Genomic DNA, 25,387 nt, shown 5'->3' on the forward strand with positions numbered 1-25,387 from the left:
TTAGCAACTTAGCAACATTTTTCTGATAAGATAACGGGAATGACTGTGTAGGCACATTTACTGGTGAGAAGAAATTAGAGACAAACAGGAATGGAGCACACTTTTCATTTTAATAGCAAAAGTTGAAAAACTGAGAGGATCTGCTTTTTCCTTCCATGGTTTGAAATTTAGTGATTGTATTTTAAATGAAATGTCTGACCTCCTCAGGACTTTCTCATCAGCTCAAAATCAATGTTTGGAATATCAGCTGCAAGCTATTTCATGTTCAAAGTTTCACTTTGAACATTTATTATGTTTAGAGAAAAGTTTTAAGTGCAGAGTAGCTACCTGAATTACAGCTCAGCAACAGGATGGCTTTGAGAACAAACACTCTGGGCATCTGTCCCTAGCAAGGCATGTGCTAGGAAGGCTGGAAGAATATCTGGGGAAGCATGTTCTTTTTACTGCTCCTGCTGTTGGGGGGTCGAGATCTACTGGCCCCATGAAATGATGTAGCATGAACTCACTGTTGCAGCACCTTGCTCAGACTGTCCTTGATGCAGCAGAGGCACCTGAGACACCTGAGGGGCCACCACACCACACCAGGGGTCACCATGAACCTTGTGTGATCCCAGGAGGGTGGCAGGGCCCAGCGGCCCAAGGGAAGTTGGAACCTACTGAGCCCCATGCCAAGGTGCTGGTGGTGACAAGCAGTTCGTGCTTGCAGTATGATGCGTTGCCTGGGTTTCACCAGCCCCTTGTGCCCTCGCTGCTGTTGCTGCCTGCTGTGCTTCCCATGCCCATCTGGAATGCCTTGGTAATCGTGTGTTCCGTGTGCAGGTGCGGATCGAGGATGACATCGCGGTGACAGCCACTGGCATGGAGCTGCTCACATGCGTCCCACGGACCGTGGAAGAAATAGAGGATTTCATGGCAGAAGGCCAGAGCAGTTCCAAATCATTTGACTGCCTCTCCAGCCAAAAGCAGTAAACTTCAGGATGGTACTTACTGCCTCAACTAATCAGTCATCATTCTGATTTAATGCTGCAGCATATAAAATAAAATGCATCCAATCCTTACTAGCAAGACAGGCAGGCAGGCTATTAGCTGGAAAACTTCATGCATTAAAAATGAAGTCGAAGGCTTCAGCAGTTGATACCCAGGTAACTCAGCTGCTGCTTGCAATCAGCAGTTTACGTGACCAAGTGGCAGCTAAACAGCCCTGCTGCCTTATCAGTGGGGCTTATACTTCTGTCACATCTCAGCTCAGATGTGTCTTGCAATTAAATCTGAATTTTGATGATTAAGACTCTGAAATACCAAGTGGATTATCTGAAAGCTATGAGCAATTATAACACTCAAGTCCTTTTTTAAACTTCATCACAAGTCCTGTGAAAAATAGAAATAAAAATCAGTTGTTCTCAGTGGACATAATGACACTTATTTTTCTTATGGATCTGTATCAATGCAGTAAGCAGAATCAAATTTTTATTAAAATTCACCTTGGCATCATTTATGTTCACAACTTCGTGGTCATTATGCTTTTCTGCTCCAGTTCCTGCTTCTTTATCTGACCCTTCTACAAATTTATGCTCTGCAAACTTTGACCCTTTGCTAGCCAGTTTTCTGCTCTGGATAATGGCTGCACTGATCCTTCACACACAGCCCCATGCTCATTATATTTGTTCATCTGTTTGTTCCTTTAAAAAATAGATTGCTATGGTGTTCGTGACCCTGAAAAATTGAAAGAAAGGAATATCTTTGCTGCAGGGCTCATGGTCACTCAGCAGTCTATGCTGTGCAGCATGATAGAGTTATTTTTAACAGTTCATTGTTAGTTCAGAATGAAATAATGTAAATTTTATTTGGATACATTACAGACATATTAATGTTGGTCACAAAATGATTTTCCACTCATGCAAGATTTAAATTACCAAGAGAAGCTTTTCTTTACTGTAGGTATTCATCAGCCTGCAGGATAATAAATACATTTCTTGCATCATAAAATAGCACTAGATGCTGGTACCTACATAAAAATAATCTTTTTCGCTTTACACATACACATCAAAACTCCTGTTCAGTATTCAGGCTCTGTCGCAGTTTGACTGCAAAGCAACTTCAGAACATCCCTCTGCTGTGTCAGGGGGAGCTGAAGCCACAGCAGAGCATCAGGGCCTTTCTGGGTCTCACTGCCAGCCACATGAGGATTTTCCCACTGAAGGGATCAGCTGAGTTGTTATCTCAGCATCTTGGTGTGAGCATCTCAGTTCTGTTGCTCACACCAGGCCACTGACAGGTGGGTGATGGGATCAACTGTGAGTTCCTGCAAGTGCCCGTCTCACACTGGGGGCACAGCACAACATGGGCTTTGATGGTGTCAGAAACCACTGTGCCGCAGCCTTTGTGCCCTCCTCAGGACTGGATTTAGGCCTGAAATAATTTCCTTAGAAACTGTCTAACATGTTGCTCTAGGAGAGCTCTTTTTGCTAAGCAGGTTGGTCTGTGTGACAAGAACCTGCTCTTTATTCCCAACAGCTTGGTGACCCATTGCTACCTAGGAAACTGCATGTGGGAGACCAAAGAAACATTGCAAAACAATCCAGAGGACTGCATTAATGTCACTCAGTTAATAAATAAGCCTATATACATTTTTTAGAGGTTTCTTGACATTGGTTTGTAAAAGGCAAGTGCAGGAATTCTTGACTGTGAAGGGGAACAGTTTTTTGAGGATGGGAGGGTGTGAGATCAGAAGCTTGTATGTGCTGCTGTATTGATGTTCCTGCTGTGGTGACTGAAATCTTCCACCTCTGAGATGTAGTACCTGCACAAGGACATCAGGCTTTGCTTTGGTAGCCTTGCAGATATGAGAACACAGAGTCTTTTTGTATTGCTCTGAACTTATCTGCCCCTAAAACTCAGGTTTTTTCAGTGCAAGACAGTGATCATGGCCTCAGCCTCGTTCCCCAAGTGTTTTCCTGCAGCAGGCTCTGAACACACCCAAGGGGATGGCTCACTGCTTTGGGCACTCTGAAACCTGTTGTTGCTTGGGTTCAGCAGCAGTTACTATTTTATAGTAACACTTAACAGATTTTGAAAGAAGGAGAGCTTTGGAACTGTTTCAACTAAGCCATCACCCCAGTGTAGTTAATAGGCCTTTCCCTGCCTGTGATGAATCTTGGCACAAGCTGGGCTCTGCTGCTGCAGAACAGGTCGAGCAATGCTGAGCTCTGCAGGAGGCAGAACTGGTTCTGCTTTGGGGTGTGGCACGGACCCGCCGCGGGGCCGGGGAGCACCCGCTCACGTACCCAGCTCCCTGCTCCGCCTGCCCGGCATGGGGATGCATTTTGGTCTGGGATGGGGCATCCTCTCCCATTTTCCTTCATCATCAGGCCCACAAACTTGGTGAATATAAATTTCATCGTTCATTCCAGAAGTTTGTTCTGTAATTATGATCATTTTTATCCACTTAAGCAAAAAGTGAATTAGACCTTTTTTCCTAAATTGTGGAAGGGAAGTGGAATAAACATTTTTTAAAAAGGCAAAGTGATATCTAATACTTTAAAATGTGATATTTAATAATTTAAAGTGTATTAATGGGGTGAAAATATGGGTTATAGCAAATTTTCTTTTTGACTACATCAAGATATTTTATACTCTTACTGTCACGTTTTCCCAAATGCCTTTTCCCCTTGGCACAAACAGACTTGAATAGAGTGGCACCGAAGTAACAGAGTATGTGTTATGCTGAGCAAATTTGTGCGTTTAGAAACGTCTGAACACTTCTGAAATGATACATGTAAATTGCTGCAAGAAATTGCTTCAGCTCCCTCGGGTTGGGTACACTCTGAGTTTACCTTGCAATTACCTGGCTGCAGCTAGAGTAGTTAAAGGAGTGCAGCCTCCCAGTGCTCACGGGGGCTAGAGCAGACCCCTTCCCTTAGTGGTACAGTAAGAAAGTGGGAGTCAGGTTTCCTGGTGAAATGTGTGGTGTTGTAACTCTGTGTGTACTGACAGGAACTGGATTCTGTCACAGACTGGAGTTAAGAATAATGTGTCAAAAAGAAAATCTTAACTTTTATAGGTCTACACTGAAATTTTCTGTGCCTTGCAGCAGATGGGTGAGATGGAGGTACTTTGCTGTCACACAGCCTGGACTACTTCACCTTGGGGGAAAGGGCCTTTGCTCCTTGGAGCTACTTTAGCAGGTGGGGGCTTGAAATAACACTGACCCCTTTCTTGCAACCAGCCTCTTACTGAGGGTACATTTAAAACAATGATTTGTTACAATCATAGCAGTAAGAGGCTGCAGAGCCCGTTGCTCCTCCCAGGCCTTGTTCTATTGTCAGCCCAGGCCAGGGATCGCTGTCCCGGTGTCAGCCGAGGCCAGGGATCCTTGTCCCAGTGTCAGCCAAAGCCAGGGATCGCTGTCCCGGTGTCAGCCAAGGCCAGGGATCGCTGTCCCAGTGTCAGCCAAGGCCTGGGATCGCAGTCCCATTGTCAGCCAAGGCCAGGGATCTCTGTCCCAGTGTCAGCCAAGGCCAGGGATCGCAGTCCCATTGTCAGCCAAGGCCAGGGATCTCTGTCCCATTGTCAGCCAAGGCCAGGGATCGCTGTCCCAGTGTCAGCCAAGGCCAGGGATCTCTGTCCCATTGTCAGCCAAGGCCAGGGATCTCTGTCCCAGTGTCAGCCAAGGCCAGGGATCTCTGTCCCATTGTCAGCCGAGGCCAGGGATCCTTGTCCCAGTGTCAGCCGAGGCCAGGGATCCTTGTCCCAGTGTCAGCCAAGGCCAGGGATCGCTGTCCCAGTGTCAGCCAAGGCCAGGGATCGCTGTCCCACTGTCAGCCAAGGCCAGGGATCTCTGTCCCATTGTCAGCCGAGGCCAGGGATCGCTGTCCCATTGTCAGCCGAGGCCAGGGATCGCTGTCCCAGTGTCAGCCAAGGCCAGGGATCGCTGTCCCACTGTCAGCCAAGGCCAGGGATCTCTGTCCCATTGTCAGCCGAGGCCAGGGATCGCTGTCCCATTGTCAGCCAAGGCCAGGGATCGCTGTCCCATTGTCAGCCGAGGCCAGGGATCGCTGTCCCAGTGTCAGCCAAGGCCAGGGATCGCTGTCCCATTGTCAGCCAAGGCCTGGGATCGCTGTCCCAGTGTCAGCCAAGGCCAGGGATCTCTGTCCCATTGTCAGCCAAGGCCAGGGATCGCTGTCCCAGTGTCAGCCAAGGCCTGGGATCGCTGTCCCAGTGTCAGCCAAGGCCAGGGATCGCTGTCCCCGTGCTGGGAGGGGGCGCGGCTGGAGCCGTGTGGGCGCGGCTGCGGGTACAGGACAAAGGTGCTGTGTGGAGGCTGCGCCACCATTTCTGTCATTTCTGTTCCTGTCCCGGGGCAGGAGCGGCGAACGGAGCGAGGGCCGCGTCACGTTGGGCTTTGTGAGCGCTCTGCGCGGTATCACCCTCTCTTACACGCAGTTGTCATTAGTGTTGTTGCTGTCACTGTTTGTTTTCTTATCTGGTTGCTGTTTCCAGTAAATTGTTATCTCAACCCGTAATCTGCAGTTTGTCTCTCACCTGAGGGGTGGGGAGACGAGAGTGGCTGCGTGGGGCTCATTTTCCAGCTGGGCTTAAACCACAACATCGGTAAAGAAAATCAATGCAGAGGCTGATAAACTAGAAATTTGATTTTCCAAACAAATTACTTTTCATAGTGGTTTAGTTTTAAACATGAAGGGAGTGGGATCAGAGCTGCCAGGAGCAACAGGTGGAAAAGTCACCCTTCAGAGCTTCGGAAAGAGGATCACCCCCACTCACGAGAGATCTAAGAAATCATTTTCACCAAAATCAGAAACAAACAGCCAAGATTTGCAGTCCCTGTTCAGACTGGTAGAGGAGGGCCCCACACCGGCCAGGCAAACCAACTTCAGGACTACAGGGCCACACAGTCCCAGTTCACAGGTCAGACAAGGCAAGAGATTAGTGCTGGCCTTTTCACCAGAGGACGTGCAGTTAACAAATGAGATGCCTTCAGGTCATCTTCATCTTTTTCCTTGTAATTTTTGGTGTTCTGCTCCTCTCCCCTCCCTCTAATTGCAGTAAATTTTCAGTCTTAATTTTTTTTTCCTTTTTTGTTAAATCAGGCATTTAGACAAAACTGTAATGAGTTTCTGATTGCTTCCATGGAGCAAAAACCTGAGTGAAAGACGGGAACAGAGACTATTGCACTGATTTCTCCAAGATAGCCGAGATGGGCAACTCAGCACTTGAGGGAAATAGAAAAGGCAGAGGAAAAACGAGGCCACTACAAGCAAAACATTTTTATTCGCTTCTGGTATTTCAACCCTACAAACTTAAGATGCAGTTAGAATGAAAAAACATATCTGTAAAAAGTCTACTATAATCCAAAACAATCCATTAAAGTTTTCCACATGTATTAAAAGTTTAAATTCAAAAAATAACTTTTCAAGGTTTCACTCTCTAACAATATCTTCATAGAGGTAACATCCAAGTTTTTTCCTAAGTACAGATACAAAGCAAACAAGCATCCTCCAAAATAATCTATGGACAAAGGTACTGTAAGAGGGAAATTAAGACAGTGTAGTAATCTACAAGACAGACACATAGGTTAAATGTAAAATAGCCATACCATCAATGAAATACTTAAAAATAAAAATAAATTAAAGTTACATCAAAGTTCCTGCTTTACTTTGTTTAAATCCTCAATACAACACATAGGACTGCATTATGGATCATGGCAAAGACTTAGCAGTAGCAATAAAAAAGTTGCTACAGAAAAAACTTCTATGGAAATAACACAAGACCAAGGATACTCCTTCACACAGCTGTATGATGCCTGTACAAATTCCACTGAATCAGTTATTCATACTAGGGCCATTTATTTTTAAAACCACTGTAAATTTCTGTAAGATGAATGTCAGCCAGCAGAGATCCATACATCCCAGCTGAATACCTGCTGTCCTGCCCCTTTCACTGCGTAGCCAAACTGCACGTTTTGTTCTCCCCATACCTCCTTCCCAGCAAGAATGCAATTTTGCAGGGCACAGTTTTTTGGTAGCATTTTGAAATTTTCTGAAAACAAACTCTTGTTCTCATAAGGCCCCAGTCACTGAGCATATCTGAGCAGTATGAACACAAGCTTAAATAAAAGGCTTTGTCAGTGTGCTGCTTTGCCTCTTGTACATGATGCTTCATGTGCCATTTGGAGGCCAACTGCCTGTATATTATCATTAGAGCATATTGTTATTTTTCTGGTGAACCTTGGTAAGCATCCCAGCCTCACTACTACTACAACCTCCCCATTAACTATAACTGGGCAGGAGGGACCTACGTGGTGCTTCATAGGACTTGCTCTACAGATTTAAAGTAAAAAGCAAACATTCTCCACAGCCTTTGCATTTTGTAATATGTAATGGAGAAAACAAAGGGCCTAAATACACTAACAGGTATTTAAAAGACCTTCTATCCAATTACAAGTTTCTGATACTATAGTGAGCCATCCTGCTGGATTCCTCCCATTATGCAAAGTCTAAAATGGTAAGTGAACATTCCTGTGAAAATGTTATCTCCTAAATATTACATTCCTTGTTGGCTAGGAGTTCAGATCTGCATAAATCTTTGAGGAAAAAAATATTTAAAACAAATACCCTAACCAGTTTCTGGTTTGTTACAAATCTTCAGTGTTAAATGTAAAAGAAGAAATTTCCACAAAACAATGACTAAAGGTACAGTTTTTGGTTGGTTACTGCATGGGCACTGCAGACAAGCTGCACCTCAAGAGTTCGTTTCATAAGGTTGAAGGTGTTTACTGTCCACTGTTTTCTGGATTTGTTGTGGTGGTCTCAGTGCCAACAGGTTGCACATTGTCTGCAAAATTGTGGGCATGCTCAAGGAACAAGTCTTTGAGTACGCTCAGCTCCTTGGTCAGGAGTTTAATTTTTGCCTCTAAACGTTCATTTTCTTCTTTAAGCTGGTTGACCCTTTGCAGTGTGTCTTGTGCTTTCTGCTTGCTTTTTAACCGGCTCTTTTTCACTGCCATGTTGTTTCGCTCTCTGCGCTGACGATACTCATCACTGTTTCTATCCACAAAGGAATTTTTCTTTCCCTGTTTGCTGGGAGGCACAGCTTTGCCTCCACCACCAGGACTAACTGGCACCAGCTGGGGAACCTGCTGCAAACCACTGGAGTGTGCTTGGGTGTGAATCACACTTACTCCACTCGTGTCTGTAGTGGTGTTCTGTTGGGATGTCTTGCTCATTTGGACAGGCTGTTCTTGGACACAACAGAACTTATTAGGAGACTGAAAACTCTTGTGTTTCCAGAAGGTGTTTCCAACAGATCTTCACATGGATTAAGGGCAAGGTGAACCTAGTAGGGGAAAAAAAAAGCTATTAAAGATGCTGGCTTCAGCTACAATCTTACACACCACCAGCTTTAGCATAAAGTACTGATGGTACCTCTGGCAGTAACACATCATAACTGTTATGGAAGTGGACAAGCTGCCAACTACATTTCTGAAGCCTCAAATGTATTTGGATTGGATGGGACTACTACTGGGTCATCTAGTCAAGCTGTTTGAATTGTTCACTGGCTTCACTCAGTTATTCCAACGCCATCCCTGATGGATGGGTGTCTAGCCTAGCCTCAAATGTCTCCAGTTTCACAACCTCTGTCTTGGCAACATGTTCCACTGTCTAACTTTTCCTCCAGTTATACAATTTTCTTAGTTTTCAGACTGGAGTTTTCCTTCTGTGGCTTAAAACTATTAACAGCCTGACTCTTGACCAACAGGGGTACTTGATCCTTGTCCTCTTCGGACCACATCTCTGGGTGTATCCGCAGACAAATTCCTCCCTGATCTCTTTTCTCTGGAGCAAGGGTGCTCAGCCTGCCCACCCACCTTTTCTCAACTATCTTACAGCACTTACTTTAAAGCTGATGTTCAAACTGATGGCTGTTGTAAGGTCTACCAGTACTGAGGGGGAAAATAAATCTATGGAAAAAGGTAGCACATTGCAAAGGCTGTGTCTGGGTGACATTCAACCACAAGCAATGTGCTGAGCCTGTAACAGTATGTATGGAGCAGGTGGGACAGGAACACAAGGTGATGGCAGTGTAGAGCACTACACAAAGACAGGGACTGTCACCCATAAAAAGACAGCAACCACAGCTGACTCATCCACAAATAAGGTCCCCTGCCCTACTTCATGCACTGGTCATTGTCCACTCTCCAGCAGACAAACTGGCCTGATGAGCAAGACATCCTCTCACCTGACTCATGTTCTCCCGCTGCTGAGGTCAGCCTGCTCCTGGCCCTACTGGTGGCACAAGGAGGATTCCACCATAGCTGCTGCAGGGCCATGGCCCTGGCAAGGCTAACAGCTGGTCCCCTTCTCTTCTCATCTCACAGGATGACTTCCTAAACGGCTGGGAGAGAAGAGGGGAAGGGCAACAGGACGGTCCTAAGCTCCTGAAACACCTACCTATGGTTCCAATGAAAAATACTCGGTGATCAGTCAAATCAGTGTGGGTTTGTCATGTTGAAGAAAAGCATTTTACTGGCACTAAACAATGCTACTCTGAGGTCAGACTGCGTGGCAGCAGTGCAGCCCAGCACTGTGCCACACACACGCATGCAGTATCACACAACCAGTGTGACATGCTCCCTGCCCATCCTCCACATGACTGGGGAAAAACAACCAGCTGCAGCAGCACTGGGCAGTGCTGACTGCCCACAGTGGGCAGCGTCCAGCCCAGAAACATCTCGCATCTGTAACAGCACAGTGAGGGATGCCCTCACTGTCTGGCTGATGAATGGAGGCATGTGTGAGAGGTTTGTAAGCAAGCTCCTGTGTGTCACTGGTCATTCTAAACTCCCAGGTTCATCAGCTGTGTACTGTTCCTGTTTGTTTTTCTCAGCAGTCTGAGCTGCTGTTTTACTTTCGGATGGGATATCATTAAAACGTCAGAATTCAACTGTGTATATCAACTGCGTATTTTTTTCCATGGTGAAGGAGCCAGAATGAGATGCAGCTGCAGTGTGGTTCAATAACATTCATGGAAAAGCCCACTAAATTTGGCTTGAATGTTACTGAAAATCAACATTCCCTGTCACTGAAAGGTCTTCCCACTTGTGAAGGTGTATGACTACACCCACACTCTTCCTATCAAGAAATCTTTTCATTTTCCTATTTCAGGGCAGAATGAGACCATCAACTCTTTTTGACATCTGTGGAGCTGAATCTAGATACATAGTGTCTAACACCTTTGTATTAGTATCTTCCCAATTTCAACTCTTAAAGCAACTTTTGCAAACCATGTTTCAGTCTCAGATTCTGACCAAATAAGCAGCTTGGTTGGGCAGTTAAACTGAATACCCTGCTGACAAGGTGTTCCTGTACACCAACACAAGACTGGCAGGGCCAGTTGCATTAGCTGTGCATGTGTAAATGCACAGACATTTTTAGTCAAGGTGTTAAGTGTATGCTCCTCTTAGAGCATACACTGGCCTTGTCTGCACTTTATTTTAAAATACAGGATTTCTGTAGCCCTCAAAGCATATACAGGTCTCTTAGGTTGTCTCTGACAAGTATATTTTTGATACCTTTTCCAAATCAGACAGAATGCTCTGCTGTCCCCTCTGCTTCAACACATTTCAGTGCTTGCAAAGTTCACCTGGACAGGCCAGTTATGTAACCACACCATTTTCACAACCTGGTTTTTGTGCTCTATGAGCTGCTACAGAGGAAGGGGTGGTGCCTGTCCCCAAAGGAACCCCACCTGACACCTAACAAGTTTCTTCACATCACCAGGTTCCATGTGCTACTTCTCTCGATGCTATCAAAACTATTTAATACTGCTTTAACACTCCTTTCCTATCTCTAACAGATTTCCCTAAGATTCAACAAAAAAATTATTTGTTCCATTAAACCTAATATTAATGGAGTATTTTAGTTGGGCAGTACATGGATATAAGCAGAGAAGACAACCAGTGTCACACCTCTCAAGCAAGAATTCTAGCCCTGCTAGAACAGACCTCTCTCTGTTTTTTCCCACTGCAACTGATTTGGTTTTTATTAAGTAACTATTTTCTTGAGTGAGACGTGCTCTTCTCTGGCCTGATGATTAGAACCCTTAACTGGGAGCTGTGACACCTGGATTCCTGTCCTGCTCCAAAGAATATGCAGAGCAAGTAGCACTAACTGTACTGTATCACAGAGTTACAGGAGTGCTAACAGTTGAGGCTTGAAACTAGTTTTTCTACCTGGTGATTTGGAGGCTGGGTGCCCATTACCAATTGTCAGAAGGCTATCCCAGATAGCAACAGGTGCTACGGGACATCCTTCAGCAGATACTGCAAGGAGATTTAAAGGCAGCAGGTACAAAACATACCAAGGGGACTCTCAAGAAGGGTGAGGTAAAGGACATGGTAATTGGGAGAGGCCATGAAGGTGGGGAGGCAGATAGGTCTCAAATTTCTCAGAGCCCGTGCAACACAAACGCAGCTGCTCCATGCCTCTCCACACAGGTTGCTTTCCCGTGGCTGGGTGACAGCCCCAGCACAGCAAAAGACAACTCCTCAGAGAGCCAGCCCAGTTTCCCAGCATCTTGTTCCCATAAAGCTGCTCATTAGCTTCAGCTCAGCAACAGCCCTAGGCTGGTTCCACCCAACACATGGTAGTGTTTCCAGTGGCCAGTTAGAACTGCCTAGTTCTCTCCTTAGGCCACCAACTGGCCACCCAGGAAACCAACTGGCCACCCACTACAGCGTAATAGCTGGTAACTCAAGAGGTGTCTTCTGAGGCAGAAAGATGTTTCTTACTGTCTCACAGTACTCCTCAGGGACCAGTGAAGCAATGAAGGCCTTCACTTGCTTTCACATACACAAAAAAAAAAAATAAAAAATAAAGACATTAAACTTCCAAATGTTTGCTTTGGCAAAAAAAAAAAACCAAAAAAAAACCCAACAAAAAATGTGTTTTGTCAATTAAATCAGTATTTTTCTTAACTTGGTAGCAAAGAATCCAAAGTGCTTCTCTCTGTTCCTTTCTTGAGATGTCGCTGAGCTGATTCTGATCATTAGTCAGAATGACTTTATTGCACAAATTCACGCAGCTGTCTTGTCAAATGCAAAAATCGTTTCCAATCTGAACAGCAATAAGTGGCATCTCTTGTCTTAGACTTCAGTAGGAACACCATGATAGGATCTGATTCTAGATTACGATGACCCTGTACTAAGAACAGTGGCACAGAACTCCAGGCACGTATCTGCTGAACAACAGGAGGGCTGATTCCTGCACGGTTCACACTCACAGGTTTGCAGGAGCTGATGCTAGCTCCCACGTACTGAAGGCTGGGCAACAACTTTTGAGACTGAGTAGCTCAAACTCATCATTTCTTGCCATAGCTGACAACATCACTTTTCCACATTTATTTCAAAATCTCAATTTTTATTATACATCTTACAAGAAAAATGCACTCTGACATCCTTAACAGACTGTATCAGAACACATAAAGCACGTATTCTGACAGAATCCCGAACACTGGGAGGAGGTATCAAAAGACTCTGTCTTTCGAATTAAAACGACAGCTGTGATTTCTCACGATGAACCAATTCCTTAAATCCGAAAGTTTTGAAAATCGTAAATGCTTATACTTTCCGCAGAGGCTCTGCATGGCAGTGTTACGGAGCTGCGACTGCTCTTCCCTGCCGGATGTCAGCGCTAAGGCCGACGCCGAACTCCCTGCCTGCCAAAGCTCCGGTTTGAAACTTGCAACTGGAACTATGGAAATTCGCGGAGAACCTGAAACATCTGTGGAGACGCTCCCCAGGGCGCCGCGCGGCGGGAGGGGCGCGCCCCGGGCGGTACCGCAGGCGCTCCCGAGCGCCCCGGGCCGCGTTCTCCGGCTGCCCCTCGGCCGAGCGCGCTCCTACCCCGCCGCACCGTGAGCGGCCGCCCAGCCCCGCCGCCAAACGCCCCCGGAACCGCCCCGGCACGGCCTCACTCCCCCCTCCCCCCCCCCCCGCCCCCGGGCCGGGACCGACCACGGGGACCGGGACCGGCCCGGCCCTCCCCGCCGGGCCCATGGCGCCACCGCCGCCCTCCCCGGGCCGCCCGCCCGCCGAGGCCGCGCTGCTCCTCCCCCGTCCGAGCGGGGCGCGGGGGTGCCCGGCGCTGCCAAGCCGTGACTTCACCGGGGGAGGGGAGGGGAGGGAGCCGGGGCCGCCCGCCGATTGCATCACGCGCTGCCGTGCGGGGCCCGGCGGGCGGGGGCGGGGGCGGCCGCGGCCCCCCGGCCCCGGCGCGCGCCCCCCGCACTTACCTGAGCGGCGCGAGCGGCGGGAGGGGCCGGGCGGGCCGCGCTCGGTACCGTGCGCGTGCGGCGAGCGCCGATTGCGACACCGCGCGGAGCCGCCCCGCCCGCCCGGGTGATGCAACCGCCGCGTGATTGGCAGCGCCTGCGGCCAATCAGCGCCCGCGCGGGGCGGGGCCGCAGCCTGAGGGGTTTGTGCGCGAGGCGCGGCCCGCGGGCTGCGGCAGCCCCAGCGCGGCCGCGGGTCTCCAGCGGCCTCAGCCCGGCCACGGCCACGGCCGGGGCCCGGGCCCTGTCACGGCCATAGCTTTGTCACGGCCGGGGCCCTGTCACGGCCATAGCTTTGTCACGGCCATAGCTTTGTCACGGCCTGATTCTGGCCACAGCCGGGGCCTTGTCACGGCCGCTCGCAGGGTTTGTCCTGCGCTGCTGCAGCCGCGCTGGAGGACAACGCGGTCACGGCCACGCGTGTCGCTGGGCCGGCTGTGCCCGGCCCCCAGGAGGCGTCTTCCCCTGTCTGACGGGGGATGGGGTCGAGAGGCTGCCCCGCCCGGGCCGGGGGCTGGTGGGGAGCGAGGCGGCTGCCTCCCCGCGCCGGTGGGAACCGGGGGCCCGCCCGTACATCAGGAGGCTCCGGCTCCTCCCACAGCCCGAGGGGGAGAAGCCGAAACGGCGTCTCCGGCTGAGTCCCCGCACGGGCAGAGCGGGGAGCTTGTCCCGGGCCCCGCGGGAGGGAAAGCGCAGCTTCAGTGTGCCCGGGCCGGGCCAGGCCGGGCGGTTTCCTGGGGGTAGCGGGCACAGGCTGTGGGTTCGATCCTCGTATGGGCCACTCGCTTAAGGGCTGGACCCCATGATCCCTGTGGGTCTCTTCCAACTCAGAATGTTCTGTGATTCTGCTGAAGTTGGCCAGGGCCCCACGGGCATCGAAGTAAATGGTGGTGTGTTTCCGTACTGATTGGCATCTCCTTACTGTTCCCAGGCTGTTAATTAACACCTGACACTGCGTTCCTATCTGGATCCTAGCTGCCGTGTGGATTTGCTTCCGTAGAATGTTGTGAGATCAAGGGGAAAGAATACCAAAGACATCAAATAAAAGTAACAACAGTTCTCTTGACAACAGAAATTATGACAAATTTCTAAATGTCATAGATTCTTAGTTGATTTTTCTTTTCAAACTTACTATTAGAAAAAAAACCCTAAATGCTGGTGGACTAGGAAGCACCTGGATCATAGAGTTCAATGTCACAGGAAGATTATGCACCATTTCACTGGTATGTTTGTTGTTATAAAATACATCACTTTTTGTGGAGAAAAGTTCTTTTTGCCCATAATGTTTTCCAGACACTTTAGTTTGTATCACTTTAGTTCTGCCCAAACAAGCATATACTTACTATATAAATGCACACATATGCTGACATCTCCTAGCTGTGTGTGAGCAGGGTGTGTTTGCAGCTCCCTGAATGGGAAATGTACACTTCAATACAGAGGTGTGTGTGTGTGTTTGCAGTGGGCAGGTCTGAAAATCATCTGTTTATAAGGTAGGCAAGTTTGAAACAAGTTCAAGTGTGCAGACAGTAAAAACAATACTGTAGGAAAAGTGGGATTTTTTTAATATAGAGAAAAAAAAAAGATTTATGCTACTCTTTAGCACATAGACTTGCTTGAAAATGTTTTATGTCTGCAAAAGACCTGAGAAGAATTAGATTTGTAAATACAGTTGCAGAGCTCAGTAATATAGATACAATTATTTGTATTTACCATTTTTATGGCTGTCAGATGTTATGGAGGGGTTTTGTTTTGTAAAGCCATGTGGAAAATAAACCATATTTGCAGAAAAATTCTGAGGGTTAGTCTGGGCAAACAGTTTTACTCAGATCATTTACCCCAAAGATACTTTTTCTTGTCAATCAGCAAGTATTTGCTTTACCTTCTCTAACGTTTTTCTGTTTCTTAATTGAAACTGTTACATTTTCTGTGACAATGACTCATCCACCTATAGCTAGAGTGAAATTCCAGGTTAGCATTAAACATTATCCTTTGCTCACAATAGTTAAGTAAATGTGTGCTCTTAGTATGCTTTCCTAGGATTTTAGAGCACTTTATGACCATTCATTCATTAATCCTCATCAAAGATAGCTGAAGAAAATAAAAAGTAGGCAAACTTATTCTCACAGAGTCTGATTATTTTAAACGTTAAAGCTCACACATAATTCCCTGCATGTAAGACACTCCAGTGCTTGGTTGGCATTGTATCTTGTTACAGGAAACCATCACACAGTGTACTTCAGTTTTTGCAGGATACTTTTTCTCCCCAATGTTACAGTAAAAATAGAATAGCATTAAAGCAATCTAAAAAGTAAGCACAGAAATATATGGACAGCTGGGATGTGGCATTGAAATACACCCTTTACCTGCTCATATACAAGTTGTGCCAGAGGAGCAGTAGCTCTGGAGTCGGGTGTCACAAGCAGACACTGGTCCCTGCTGGGAGGGAGCCCTTCTCACTCTTGTTCTGGATGTGTTCCTATAGCACCCATATGTTACCCATATGACTATAGATAATACTATAAGATAATAGTATCTTATTTTCACATGCATTATCCAGCCTCACAATTGTTTAAAGACTTTAGTACTGGAAAAAAATTACACTGATATTCAGTGTCTTCAAGTAATCTACAGCAATTCACATTTAGAGGCAGAAAGGCCACTGAGGAAATAGAAACAGTGGGAACTGGAGTTAGAAGGTATAAAGGGGAGAGGAGCCTGTTGGGACAAATGTCCCTGTTTACTGCCCACTCAGTATGTTCCCTTAACACAAAAGCATTAAGAAGTTCTCTGGAGCCTTTCACCTGGAGTGAAAGCTATTTTGTTGTCCTTGGAATAGTTTCTGTTTTGTCTGCTTCCATTGTTCACGCGTGTTTCCTCTGTCTTCATGGGCAATTATTTCTTTGTCTTAAAATAAAAACCCTACAAAGTCCTGGACTACAACCCACGCATTAAATGTTTCTTTCTGTAAGCATTTGCCTCTGTTTCCCTCATGGGTAAGCCTTCGCTGGATTTTTTTTCACTTCAGACTTGCACATTTCAAAGTTTGATTTTCACACATGATGCTGCTGTTTACTTTTTCACTCTGGTCTAACAGCCACGCCTTTGAATTCTAGAGGAGAAATCACTAATTTCTCTCCAGTGATTTAGAAGAGAAAAGAATAAATATATTTGTATATGTAGTTTACAGGTGGAAATAAATAGGCCCTTAGGTAAAAAACACAAAATTCCAGGCTGTGATGAATACTCAGATGTATTTAAGGGCAAATGCATTGAATTATACCAAAATACAACCTTTTCTTGGTAACTTTTCTTGGTAATCTCAACCTAGATTTATTCAAAACTGGAAAGATTCTCTCAATATGATTACATTCCTTGTGATCACCAAGCAGATGGCATTCATGCAGGAATATCCCAGAAATACAAAGTCTGTAATAGAGGTTTTCCATAATCTTATTATTGCAAATCTCCCTTCTCTTAACAGCCCTGCATTTTGGTATTACAATAATTACTTTTCGTGTTCAGGACTGACCTGCACCAAGACCAAAATCCTATTGTTAGAAATCTGAATTTTGCAGAGCTGAGGCTATTAAAGCTTCAGAAAGCAGAAGGATCACTGATTTTCTTTTCTCAGGAATCTGGCTATATTAAAAAAAAAGTAAGCACAGAGAGAAAAAGCAATATTAATAGCTCTGCCTATTTGTTTGAAAAAGCTTATACTTCCTAAGTACAGAGTTTGGTTTTTCACTATGATTTAATAATTTAAATGACAGAAACTTATCTGTTAATAGCTGAATTGTCAGAGGTAGCCTTTTTGACTAGGTGAGGAGAAAGGAGAGGAAAGTTTAGTGGTGATCACTATTTCAGTGTCATACTGCTAATTCTAGCACTGACTCACTACAGCCTTGGAAAGTTACAGCGCTTTTGTTCTAGCAAATACTAAGTAAAGAAAGGAACCAATCTGTTCTAATAGCAAACATCCATTTTATTGTCACATTGCCTGGAGTTCATTTGCAGGAAAAATCGAGTGCCTTTGTTCTTTCTCTCTATGCAGCTAAATAAGTCTTGTAACTAAGTATTGCCAGTTGCAAGTTCTGCATCTTCTAGTACTACTCCCCATTATTTGCAGTTATCAAAATACCCAGGTTATCTTGCTATCTAGAGTTATTCAAACTGGTTTCTGAAAACTGATTAACTCAATTACATGGGCGAAATAAATGCAACGGTTCTCAAATGGAGGAGGACAAAAAACCCCATAATAGACAGCTGTTCCCCACAACTTCAGCAGGCTATTGGGTGATAGCAAAAAGAATAAGGCTAACACAGAAGTCTTACAGCATCTGAAAAAACTAATAGATCAGTGAGATATATACATCATATAGTGGAAAACTAATGCATTGATGATTTGTATGCTTTTACAACAAACCCAAGCTGTCATTTCTATAGGTGTTATATGCCATGCTTCTCCAGCTACAGCTGTTCACATTTCCTCTATAGTTTTGAGGGGAATGAGAGGTTTGGTACTTCAAGCTTGATGAACTGGTTTCATCTAGGTTGAGTCTGCAATAGTGGTGCCCTGAGATTTGATTTCCTAATTGCCATATTTTGTTTCATGCTGTTATCAGGAAGGTAATTTTTTTAATCAGAAACTGTTAGCAAGCACTTTCAGAACCAGCCAACTGCACAGATAAAGGTGTGCCCATTTTTGCAAGTTTCACTTTTTTGTGTGGTATTCTGGTTAGTAGGTTGGGTTCTTCAGCAGCCACATATCATTGGGTCTTCTCTTTCATTGGAGTCTTCTCTTTCATAGCTACAAAATACCTGTTGATAGTAAATTTATATTTTAATGGAAGCCTTGCTCAGTCTATGCTGTCATGCTGTCAGGAATTTGTTCTTCGAGCCAAGCCAGCTCAGGTTCTCCAATACCAGTGTTCCATTTCACCAGATAGTACTTGGATCTGAGAAGTGTGCCATTATAGCCATGGCTTCTTGAGGGATTTGAAGATAGAGGGACATCTCGTTACCTTTGTGACAATTCTTTGCACATAAAAATACTGTAATAAAAATGTGTGCTGTTTCAAAATTTAGCATATATCATCCCATCTCTTCACTGTATTCCAGAGGACTGCCTAGGAGATGACCAGCGTATTTTAGGTATATAAAGATGACCAGATATACATTAGCGCTCAGTAGCCACAAGTCCCTTTGAAGTGAATGAAGCAGCTGAGATTACAATCTGTGACCTTCTATGGAAATATCAGAATATGGAATTAGAAGCTTTCTTGTAGGTATTTGAGTTTAAAAATATCAGATGTGTCCCTGAAGAATGCCTGGTCTGTGAGGAGGCTTCTAGGTGTGTCAACCCAGAGTGTTCAGATTTCTGGAAGATCATCTAACAAAAAGAATGAACACTATACTCCTTTACAGATTTTTTGCAGGATTTTACAAACATGTGTTTGTGTTTGAGTGTTCTCTGGCTTTGCTCTGATGTCTAGTGATCCAATGAAAATTAGTATAGCCTTTGTTGTGAATTTCACTGGGGCTTGGCTTGAGTTTTACCCAGGCTTCTTTAGTAATCGTACTAAACAATTCAAACTGCAAGTCTTCTGGTATCTACAGAACATGACAGGGATCTGTAGACTGCCACTGATTGTTTTGTGGGGTTGCAGCCATGTGTATGCAAAATGTTAGGTAAGATGAGGGCTGCATAGCTAAAGATGAGTAAAACAAAGTAGATAAATGGATTGAAAGGAAAATGCTATTTATTGTGTGAGTATATGTGCACATATAAAATCTGGTTCAAAAGAGACTTGTTAGAACTGAACAAGTCTGAGCGAGAATTAATGGCCCACACCTGGGAATAAGAGGTGAATTCTCAAGTATCCAGGTTTAGTAACTGCCACACCTGTCCTATATTCCCAAAAGCATAAATGAGGCCTGCAAGGATTTAGATAGCTTAGCTTCTGAATGCACAGTGCCATGGCTCTTTTCCAAGGCATCATCACTCACCACATGAAAATCCCCACCCATAATTACTAGGGCATTATTTATCACAGGGTATACTCTAGTGAAGAACTTTACCTTATTCCTATGATATCAAGAAGACTGAATAGTTTTAGTCATTAATTTTATCCAGACTTCAAAATGGTTCAGAACAGAAGCCTAAAATAAATACCCTTCCAGAAAACCAATTAAATTGGGGAGTCATAGCTTTGTTTATGGTCTCATGGTGTTGGAAAGATGAGGAGACAAACTGCATTGTTATCAATGGCTTTATTATTCCCCGCAACCAATACGACCTCTGAAACGCCATGAAAAGCTCAAGGAATGGCCATTTGAAACACAAAAGTGAGAGTCTGGCACCTGGCAGAGGACAGTCCACCTGATTTTTTACTACACTTCAATTCTGTTTATGAACATGAATATAAAATGAATTATTTATCATCGTAAAAAATATGTGTGGGGACAATTTGAGAAAATGTATTGGCAATTGCAACATGTCTGTCATTGACCTCCCACTGCTAACATCAAGGAGAATTTTGGATGAGATAATCAGTGACTGACATTTTGGTCAAGCAAGTAGACTCCATCTTTTGTCCCCAACAGAAAAGAAGGTAAGTACTTAAGTACTTACCTCAGCAGAGCCATCTTCCTTCCAGAACACCAATTCTCTGCATTTGGTGAGTTCGCTGTTTCTAGTTCTCTTGCCTCCTGAAACAGAAATAATTTCCAAAGAAACAGTGGGGCACAGCTTCCTGCTTTGGCTCTGCCAACCTTCAAACATAATGCAGACTCACAGAAGAACAAAGCAATTACACTTAGACTTGCAGGCATCTGAATGTCTCTGTCATTCTGAATTTACAAGACATAATCTAAATTTGTATTGAATATAAATACTGCAGACAAATTTGTAGAATAAAACACTTTGTAGCATGTTCCAGGAACAACGTCTGGTTTTCTCTCAGCAGTGACTATATCAGACTTCCCTCTGATAGGAGAAGCTTTGTGCTCCCTCCATCACTGCATACCCTTTGCAGTCGTGTTTGTGCACCTCAATGGCTATAAAATTCAACTTGGCAAATCTCTGTACAGAGGAAAGTCTCCTCATTCTGAGTTGTTTAGCCATCATGTGGGGGTTTCATGCATCAGGCATGATTTATTTGATCAGAAGTTCTCCCGCAATTAAGACCCCAACTGAAGTTACCAGGAATCCTGCCCAAGAAAATAATTGAGGCTCAGAAATATTACAGCAAAGTTAATGACTTATGTAACAACCTATCTGCAAAAATATGGAGCAAAAGAGAGTAACATGCAAAGGAAAAGTTGATGACAGCACAGAACACTTCAAAACGTTGAACCTGCTCTCACCAACTCCCAGTGCTGCATGTGCATAGGCAACCAACCACCTGCAGCCACTTGGCAGAGACTGAGACTTAGTCTACCAAAGCACTGCTATCCCTGAAGAGTGTTTTGCTGCAGACTCAATATTTGCTGAGCGTACACATTCTAAAGAGGACTTCACCGAGGTGTACAGAATTGTAGAAACCTTCAAAGTGCATAATGAATAAAAGTCCCAATGGTAAAAGTCACAATCATTTCTGCAGGTTTTTGAGGCTCTCCTCCAGGGACTACAGGCTTTGCTTTTAAGTCACCTGCAGTCCTACTGCAAATGTGGTTTGGCAGTTGGAAAAAAGGACTTTGCTTACCAGGAAAAGAGATTCTTCAAGGTATGTTTGTTTATGTGTACCTTCATGTCACATCCTCTTTTTCTTCTTGTGTAAAGCCCTTTGACACTGAGGGACTCAGCAAATGGGACAGAGGGTCTAATGCGTATGGTGGTCTTTTTCCTTCCTGTGAACAAAATGAAGACAGGAGGAGTGCAGACAGGTGTATGTGTACTCCTGGCAGGAATATGCACACAGGCAGCCAGTCCTGGAGGACTCCAGCTTTAAGAAAGTTCTGTACTGCTAGCAAGATAATGTGGGACGTTGTGCTTTAGGGGTGCCATAGATAACTGAGAAGCCTCAGGCACAAATGCCAATGCCTTAAACACAAAAAGTCTATAACAACATATTTCATTTGCCTGAACATTGATTTAATGTAGGGGCATTTATTCAACACTAATGTATGGCATCAGTAGAGAGTACTGCAGCACAGTCTGAAACAGCCCACGTATCTTTGGCTCCCCTTGTGTGAAGGCTGTAGTTCTTGCACCAGTTCACAGTCAGCTCTCAGACACCTCTGCTACAGCAGCACTGGTACTGAGCTATGGCAACTGAGGAGCTGCACGCTTTTACTTTCTTTCTAAGTGTTTTTTAATAGATTTCTGGAAGGACTTTCAGTCCACTTAAAATTTGATAAGTCACACATTTGGATGCTCCACCACCAGATGGATGTGATCAAAAGATGTAGATCCAAGGACTTAGAGGTATTTCAGTGCTGTAAGGGTGATTTGACTGTGTGGCTCTGAGCCCACTGAAACAAATAGGCAAGGGGCACTGGGGCAAAGCCCCTTCCTGAAGACTGAGTTTGCAGCTGATACGTCACAAGATCTGAGCTCTACTTGTAGTGTTTTCCACAGTTTGAATATATAGCATTTCCTCTTAATAGGGACACATCCATTTATAAGGATTGTCTTCCATTAAACACTGGCACCACTTTTTGCATATCCAGTGGAAACAGCAAATGAACTTGCACAGCTATGTACAAGGGATAAGTGTAATTAGGAGTTCCACAGTGTCTTGAACTTCCATAAAAGAGGAGCAAATGGGAGCCTCAGACTTTATCAGTGACATCCTGAGCTGGGTAAGTGGTGTTTATTTCAGTTTATTAATAAAGGAGAAAAGTAATTCCCATGTGGTCTAGACCCTACCATAGATGCAAATGATCTCTTGATGACTTAAATTAAATGTAAATGATCCATAAGCCCTGCACTTAGTTATATAAATACTTCCATCTATTAAGCCTTTCTAAAGCCTCCCAGAACATTCATGCTGGTGGGGAATAGCCCCTTTCTAAATGGAAAATACTGACCCATTATCAGCTGTACTGTCTTACCCAACAGAAATGCCAGCTGTGTTGGCTGTGGTAACTGTCAGCAGTTGTTTCTCTGACAGGGAGCAACAGGGTTCTGTGCCAAGTTACACTTTCCTCTCCTTGTCTTTTGCAGCTGAGTGTCAGATTGCAGACAACCAGCATGGATTCAGCCTTCCCATGCTATGGGTTCTGTGCCACACAGATTTTTAAATCATCATATTCCTTTTAAAACCACATATTTTAGTAAAATAAAAGCAAGAACTGTAGCACCCAATACTAAAACATGTTGCATGAATTCTTTTTAGAATCATGCAACTCATGTAATTAAAAATCTGGAAATTTTGCCTGCTTTAAAGAAGACAGGAGTTATTTTTCTGAAATTAAATTTTAGTTTGCCACGTTGAATTTCACTTTATATTTACCACATTTATGTCATAAATGGGAGAAGCTTGTACTGCTCATATTCCCCATTAATATAATTATGTAACATCAATATAATGTTGGTGTTTGTCAAGGAATGTAGGATTCATGCTCATATTAACATATTACACGTAATTTGAGTAAAATTAACATCTAGTATAATTGTTTAGGCCTGAAAGAATAATTCAAAGTGAATAATTTAGAGTCCAAAACCTTATCCCATTTCCTATCTTTAATTACAGCAGAAGAAAAAAAAATACATTTTTGCAGTATGGGAGCCCATTTCATAATTTGTTCATTTTTTACTTAGAAGCACAAGTAGTTTCCAAGGACTTTTTGTTTGGAATTAGAAACCCTTCAGCCCTGGGCTCTTGTTGAATGATTAGCCTTGATTATACTTACCTCCACTATTAACTGTGTCCAGGTAACTCACATGACATTGTTGCTTCCTCCTCTCTGAAGGGGAGTGCCTCTTCAGCATTGTTTATGAGCATTTAGATACCCAAACCTTGCAAACAACCTAGCACTGTCACTGGCTTTTTACTTTCTAAAATATTATTGCAAACAAAATACTTCTATGATTGCATAAAATGGGTAAAAAATATAATGGCTTCCATCAAAAGAAATCTTCTGATTGTATTTGTATTAATTCTTCTAATATTTATTCCAAGCATTCTGTAGCTCAGATGTCAGCTGCCTTTAAACATGAAGCAGAAGGAATGGTTTATTCCAAGCAACATCATTTGAAGTAGCCAGCCCTGTTTTCCTCTAAAACTTTGAAACTTTGGATTCTAGATTTTTATCTGTCTGTGATCCTTTCAAGAAAACCCTACTGATCATTAGACTCACTTGCTTTGTGATTAAATCTTATTTCACTTAAGACTTGTTTTACCTAAAGCATAAGACTCCAGTTTGAACAAAAAAATGTGAATATGAAGGTCTTGAGGACTCATGCAGTGGTGACTAATGACTCCTTATTTCTATTAACAGGACTGGCATGCTGAATGTTACTGTGGGCAACTTCTCTTTCTGTGAAGGCTGAGAAGTCAGAATAGGTGTTATCCCAGCAGGCAGGAGTGCCAGGTTCTTTCTGTGGATGTTTCCCTGCAGGAAAGGAAGGGCCATATCTTATGTCACCTGCCAGTGGCTGCAGGAGAGCTGGTGCTGCCCTGAGCCTGGTGCACATCAGCTACCCTGGCAGGGTGAGTGTGCCACAGATGGAACTTCAGCACTGCATGCCCGCTCCAAAGGATGAGCTACCTCCTAGGCCTCATCTCTGTGCAGTGGTTACTCCTAGGACAGTCAAGGAAATTCTGATGCCAGAAGTGTCACTATGATTAGCTTGAAACTGATAAAAAAACTGTGATCCTTTTCAAGCTGAGATTGCCTCTGACTTGATTCCTTCCTCTGTGCACCTGTTGTTCCCCCGTGCTGGTGGTTGGTTTGATCACAGCTTGGATTCATTGGTGATGTCACTGAGTGACTCTGAGAACTTTGCTGAGCTTCCTTCCTTCCTTCCTGAGCTCCCTTTCCTCTTGGTGCCACTGACATTTTTTATGTAGTAGGCCAGCTCTTGCTTGGATTACTCATGCCAGTAATCCCTGGGCTAACAGTGGGAAAATTAAAGAAAGCTGAATTTATCTCAACAGGGGGGTTGAATTATAAGATACAAGATGGCATCTGCTCTGAGCAGTAAAATTGCTTTCTTTTAGTTTAGAGTCAATACTTATAAAACCTGACATTTTAAAGTACGAGTCAAGGGTGTTCCCAAAACTTTCTGCCACTGAAGTTGAATGCTTTAGGGCATTAATTAAAGATGATTTGCACCAAAAGTGTATTATCTTCATATTTTCAAATCTTAGTCCTTAATTCCATAGGTACTTTGAGCATCGAATATTTGCAGGCTAGCAATCAAAAACCATGAGCTCATGGGTTATCCCAGGGTCCAACCAGTGAATCACTCAATAGGTTCACTGGAAGAGTAGTGGAAAAAGCCCACCAGATCCTTGAGTTCTCTGAGGGCTCTCATGCTGAAGTCTGACATGGATTTAGCAATGTCTTCATCTGTGAAATGACAGCATGAGGCTTTCAGATCCATTTCGTACTACAGAATGTAAATTCTTACCACATTTTTACTCTTTAGCTTAATCTTGATCCTTGTAACAGTCTCTCCTAAAGGGGAGTAAGATGGATGAGAACATAGAACTTAGTCCGTGTCAAGGACTAAGTTTTATGACAGGATGTGTCATGTACTAAAATACATAATTGAGAAATGCCAGGACTATTTTTATAAGCTGATATTCATTTCCAGTCCCATTGCTCTCACTTTTCATATCTTCTTCTGATTTTGCATCCTTTGCGCAGCAAAGCATCTCTTTCTATACTTCTGGAAAATGCCTAACATTTTTTGGTATTTTTGTCTTTTTTCTTTTTCCAGAAACTCAAAAAATAATGTCTACAGTGCAAACTTCTTATAAAGAGTGATGAAGCCTGAGCCATGCTGTCTCATCTTCTTTTTGCAAGTCTTTTGAGAACAGCAAAATGTAACATCTAAGTCAGTGACAAGATTTCTCATTACTTAAGCAGT

At 44.2% G+C, this 25,387-nt stretch overlaps 2 protein-coding genes across 3 annotated transcripts in view; one reads left to right on the forward strand and one right to left on the reverse strand.

Moving 5' to 3' along the window:
- Window positions 1-1,491, forward strand: part of PEPD (peptidase D) — a 144,991-nt gene extending 143,500 nt beyond the window's left edge. The window contains exon 15 of the mRNA XM_069026486.1: window positions 820-1,491. Coding sequence (XP_068882587.1) covers window positions 820-969 — 150 coding nt within the window. The 3' untranslated portion in view covers window positions 970-1,491. The remainder of the gene's footprint in view (window positions 1-819) is intronic.
- Window positions 1,492-6,269: 4,778 nt separating this feature from the next.
- Window positions 6,270-13,403, reverse strand: CEBPG (CCAAT enhancer binding protein gamma). 2 transcript variants are annotated; one of them, XM_069026896.1, is made up of 2 exons: window positions 13,309-13,403; window positions 6,270-8,352 (listed from the first exon to the last, which is right to left on the reverse strand). In XM_069026896.1, the coding sequence occupies exon 2, from the start codon at window positions 8,240-8,242 to the stop codon at window positions 7,790-7,792; it is 453 nt and encodes a 150-aa protein (XP_068882997.1). In that variant the 5' UTR covers window positions 8,243-8,352; window positions 13,309-13,403; the 3' UTR covers window positions 6,270-7,789. The 2 variants fall into 2 exon arrangements, with proteins under 2 accessions (XP_068882997.1, XP_068882998.1); XM_069026897.1 differs by lacking the exon at window positions 13,309-13,403 and adding an exon at window positions 9,256-12,971.
- Window positions 13,404-25,387: the final 11,984 nt, after the last annotated feature.

Source organism: Aphelocoma coerulescens, chromosome 11 (genome assembly GCF_041296385.1).
Source record: "Aphelocoma coerulescens isolate FSJ_1873_10779 chromosome 11, UR_Acoe_1.0, whole genome shotgun sequence".
In the NCBI taxonomy this organism is placed as follows: Eukaryota; Metazoa; Chordata; class Aves; order Passeriformes; family Corvidae; genus Aphelocoma; species Aphelocoma coerulescens.